Below are 4,370 nucleotides of genomic sequence, written 5' to 3'. Positions count from 1 at the left end.
AGAATAAGGCAACCCGTGACAAATTAATTCTTTATCAAACTGGAAGGTTTGATTTCAAATTGTTATGTAATTCGCCCCTACTGATGTTTTTCTTGTTGTATAGGTAGGTCACATACTAATTAAAAAGTATAGAATAACTAATAGGATATATAACAGTAAACTAACTCTCATCTTTGTGGTATAAAATTTCGTCCAGAATTGTTATTGTAGAAATAACCTACATGTGGTACTAGAGAAAAGATGACTGCAACTTTCTTTTTAGAATTATACTTCTTTGTGAATTCAGAAAAGGAGGCATTTCTGAGTGGTATTTTTCTCTGCCTTTTGGAAGCTCCTTTGCCTTCAACTTTGGCTACAGCTATTTGGACCTGTCTCTTGGAAAGAAGGATGCTCGCCTCCTTGTGGAATGCATTCATGTTTATCTTCCATTTATCTTCACAAGAGAAGAGAAGGGCCTACAACAACTTTTCTCCTTTTGCTTTACCAACTTTTCTATAACCTGTTTTGTGGCTTTTGCCTTTAATTATTTGGACTTTCTGCTATTCTGTTCTCATCCATGCCTAATGCATGCACTCTTGGATCTTTCACTGCAACTAAAGAAGGAATATCTCAGTCCTTTCCTCTGCCTTTTTAGCTTGCTCATGTTGATTCTTTGGCCACCAAGATACAGTGAAATATCAGCAGCAAAGGTAGATTGATGCCAATCTACATGGTTTTGTAGCATTGCACTTGTTAATTATTAACTATAACCATTTCAAGAGCAGAGAATAAGAAAACACACACAGACACACATACACATGGAAGATAGCATCAGCAAACTTGTTATTGACATAAAATATCACATAGGAAAGTAAATGAGACAGTTCACAGAGCTAAAATAAGGGGGATAAAAGGCACGATATTAAGTTTGTTAAAATTATGTAAGCACAACTACAAATATCTGATTCTTCTTTGCATCACTCTGTTCTTCTCACTCATTTTGATATATGCATGCAGGACTGACAGTCACTTGAGCTACTTCTAGATGGCTTCTGATGGGAAAACCAGAGCTACTCTCACTATCTTCCTCAAGTACAGGAGGCTGCATCAGTGACTGCACCACAATGATTTCACCCACAAAATCTCAGTATTGCCAACTTACCTAATCAGTTAAAATGTCACTTGTAATATGTACAAAAGACCTCCCAATAGCCTTCTGCTCCACTATGAGCTCTCCTGGAAGTTGAGGGACCGTGACAAAGCGGCAGGATTGGCATGTAAGGCTGGGGAGGTCTCTGCAGTGTGATTCTTTACCTCCACCTTCTTCTGGAAGGCTTTGAATAGCCCACCACCACTAACTCCATTAGCAGTGTCATGTTTGAAACCCAGGGTTGCCCATATGGAGCTCTTTGCAGCTTCTTCGGGGTCATCGATCCTCAATGTTTTAGGAATCCAGAGGCATCCCTCCTGTTTGCTCTGCTTAGGACTACCTCCTTTCTCTGAATTGGTATGGCTGAGCAGTTCTCCTTCCCTTGAATGCTTGCCCAAGGTTGGAGAATTGGGTCCAGATCCTGAAGAGCCATTGTCTGAAGAAGCAAGAGGCAACAGCCATGGGATGCTCCAAGTGCCAGCAACCGGGCAACCCCAATATGCCGGTGCAGGGTGAAATGAAACAGGAAAGCTCGAGGGGCAGAAAGCAGGAACTGGACTCCAGAGATATGGCCAAGGTGATCCATTAATATATGGGATTCGAGATGGAAATCCTTGACAGTCTTGAATAACTGGCTCTTGCATATTAGCACCACTTCCATCATCAGTAGAATTCGAAGCTGTCACCGAAGATCCAGTCGAGTGCTCATCGCAATTTTCTACAGCAGGAAATGGAATCATCTGCTCTTCTGGCCGATGGAACCCATTTCGATTACAATTGTTCCCTGTCTTCTCGGCAAGATTCAATACAGAGGCCATAGATTCACAGAGAGGGGTATCAGAGCCGAAACTAAGAACAGTACCATTGGGTTTTTGTGGGGTGTGATGGATTGGCTCAGGAACTTCAGGTCCAGCGGTCTGGAAAGCAGCATCTGATAGAGTTATGCGGCGAAATTGGGACATGGAGTTCTTATTCTTACGTCGACCAGCTCCCACGGGCACATTCCTCATGGTGCCCCCAGCAGTCCAGTATCTCTGACAGTTCCTGCAGAAATGGCGTGGCTGGTTGACGTTGTAGTTGTTGTAGTAACAAAACTTGGTGTCTAGGCTGTTGCACCGAGGACAAGGAAGTATCTTGTCGGGCTTCTTTTTAGTTCTCTCTTGAGAGGTATTCACTTCATTCTTTTGTTCTTCGGGCTTTAGATTCTTCACAGGTATAGTCTCTTGATCAGCAGAATTTTTTGGGGTCTCGTTTGCTGTGGACGATATCGGTGACCCGCTTTTATCTTCTGAATTTGGAGAGTCATGATCCATGTCCGTGGATTCATGGGTAGCTTCTTCATCTGAACTACCCTGAAATTTCAAAGTGTAGTTTCTGTGGGAAAGCTGGAACAAAAGGTGAAGGCTTGTTCCTAATAATTCTTAGCACAAAATATTCATCATGATATATCCAATACTGGAATTTAGTATGTACAGAGCAATAAACAATAGCACTTCCTAACTGCACTCCCCTAACAACAGGTAACCTGTCCCAGGATGAGAAACAAGACTCCAATGATCAACATATTTCAAGGAAATTTGGAGGGGAAAAAAAAAAAGATGCAACGATCAAAATATTTCAAGGAAATTTAGTATTACCTAACTTGCTATATAACTCACTATAAATCGATCTAATCTTATGACTATCAGTAAAATTGACCTAAACCAAAGATAAAGAGTCATTTGTTTTAAGTTTAAATGTCGATATACTTTCTATAAAGGTGATATTTAAGAAGCTTGACATGCTGATCTGTAGCTTCCCCTTCATCAGAAGGAGATACTAATCTGCAGAGCAAATACAGTTCCATATATGAGGGATAAATAATTCAATTCAAGCAACATATAAAATAACTGTTGCCAATTTTTTTACTATTCGTCATACAGATATGTCTATCAACAGATAGCAAACTCAAGCCTGATCCTTCAAGGAACAACAGACATCATTTTTCTAGATTTTGTTCATCAGAATATATCATGTATTCCATGTGAAAAATTATAAAAGAAGGTTCTACTAGAATTGACCTCACGTAAAATTAAAAAGCAGAAATATCAGTAATTAAGATATATTCGAATCAATTGCAACCACAGAGGATGAAAACATCATTCCTGGCAAAGAGCACAACAAAAGCACAAACAACAAACATAGCCAGCAGTATCAAAATTAACCCCAAAACAACCAATAATCCACCACCAAAACATCACAAGAACGAATCTTTCCTCCACAACACCATCATAACATATACTCCTAATCAAGAAAAGCCATAAAACTCACAAGAACATAAAGAACATAATAATTATTGCTGTTATTTTACCTTAGCCTCATCTTTTTCTCGTTCATCATCACCAGAGACGGCGGGGGCCTCGCCGCCGGCCGGCAAAGGGATCGTCTTGCCGAAGAGCTTGATCGCCGGGTCTCGGCTGTCCGCCATCTCCCCAGTCTCTCGATTCTGTTGCTCTCTCTGTCTTCCACTCTCTTCGGCTTTCATATGAGAAGAGAAAGTTTTGTGTGTTGGTGGGGGGCGACTGGTTTCGGCTTCTGGAGGAATACGTCTCTCTGGTCGTCGAGTTCTTCTTTGTTGGTTTAAGAGCTTCTTCGTGGTGGTTTAACAGCAAGGGAGGGGGGGAGGGTAAGGGGGACAAGTCAGCAAAGGAGAGGAATAAGAGCCACAAGTTTAGGTTTGTGGCCTCAGGAGGGGTTATTTGATTCTTTTCCTTTGAGACCCTGCCGAGTGGAAAGAGGGGGCAGGGAAAGCCAAATCCTCTTCGGTCCTACTCAGCACCCAATACCCACTGAACTTTTTCTCTCTCTACTTGGCGATGACTGATTGTTTCCACCACTTCTTTACCTCCTTTGACTACTTTTCACATTTCCTTATGAGCAAACCAACCACTTTTTAAACATTTTCTTTCAGTTTTTCATAATTTTAAAAAATTGTTAGGATTTCTTCCTTCTGCTTTTAAGAAAACAAGGGTTAGCTTGGGCTGTTATGGATATCCCATTTTCTTTTCTTTATTTTCACTTCCTTCTTTAGTTTTTTTTCTTATAATTTATTATTTTTGTTCAAAAAATTAGTATTTGTGATCAGTTTGAAATAGGATCCTAGCAACATGTATTTGTGGGAGATAAGTTAGGTTGTTCGGTTTTTGAAAGGATGTAGCTCTGTTGAATTTTTACCCTGAGAGATGTTACAACAATGTTGATA

The 4,370-nt window shown here is 40.4% G+C and overlaps 1 protein-coding gene across 1 annotated transcript; it reads right to left on the bottom strand.

Moving 5' to 3' along the window:
• Nucleotides 1-798: 798 nt before the first annotated feature.
• On the bottom strand, nucleotides 799-3,786 carry LOC105058552 (cyclic dof factor 1). The gene is made up of 2 exons (XM_010941511.2): nucleotides 3,480-3,786; nucleotides 799-2,481 (listed from the first exon to the last, which is right to left on the bottom strand). The coding sequence occupies exons 1-2, from the start codon at nucleotides 3,651-3,653 to the stop codon at nucleotides 1,204-1,206; spliced, it is 1,452 nt and encodes a 483-aa protein (XP_010939813.1). The 5' UTR covers nucleotides 3,654-3,786; the 3' UTR covers nucleotides 799-1,203.
• Between the last annotated feature and the right edge of the window lie 584 nt (nucleotides 3,787-4,370).

The sequence above is a fragment of the Elaeis guineensis genome, chromosome 15 (assembly GCF_000442705.2).
Source record: "Elaeis guineensis isolate ETL-2024a chromosome 15, EG11, whole genome shotgun sequence".
NCBI classification, from domain to species: Eukaryota; Viridiplantae; Streptophyta; class Magnoliopsida; order Arecales; family Arecaceae; genus Elaeis; species Elaeis guineensis.
The sequence above is the reverse complement of the archived record's forward strand: the minus strand, read 5'-3'. Positions and strand labels throughout refer to the sequence as shown.

Coding starts and splice junctions, on each gene's coding strand:
- LOC105058552 (XM_010941511.2), bottom strand. CDS start 3,653: ATGAAAGCCGAAGAGAGTGGAAGACAGAGAGAGCAACAGAATCGAGAG. Junction 2,482..3,479: donor GAGAAAAAGATGAGGCTAAG/GTAAAATAACAG, acceptor TTGAAATTTCAG/GGTAGTTCAGATGAAGAAGC.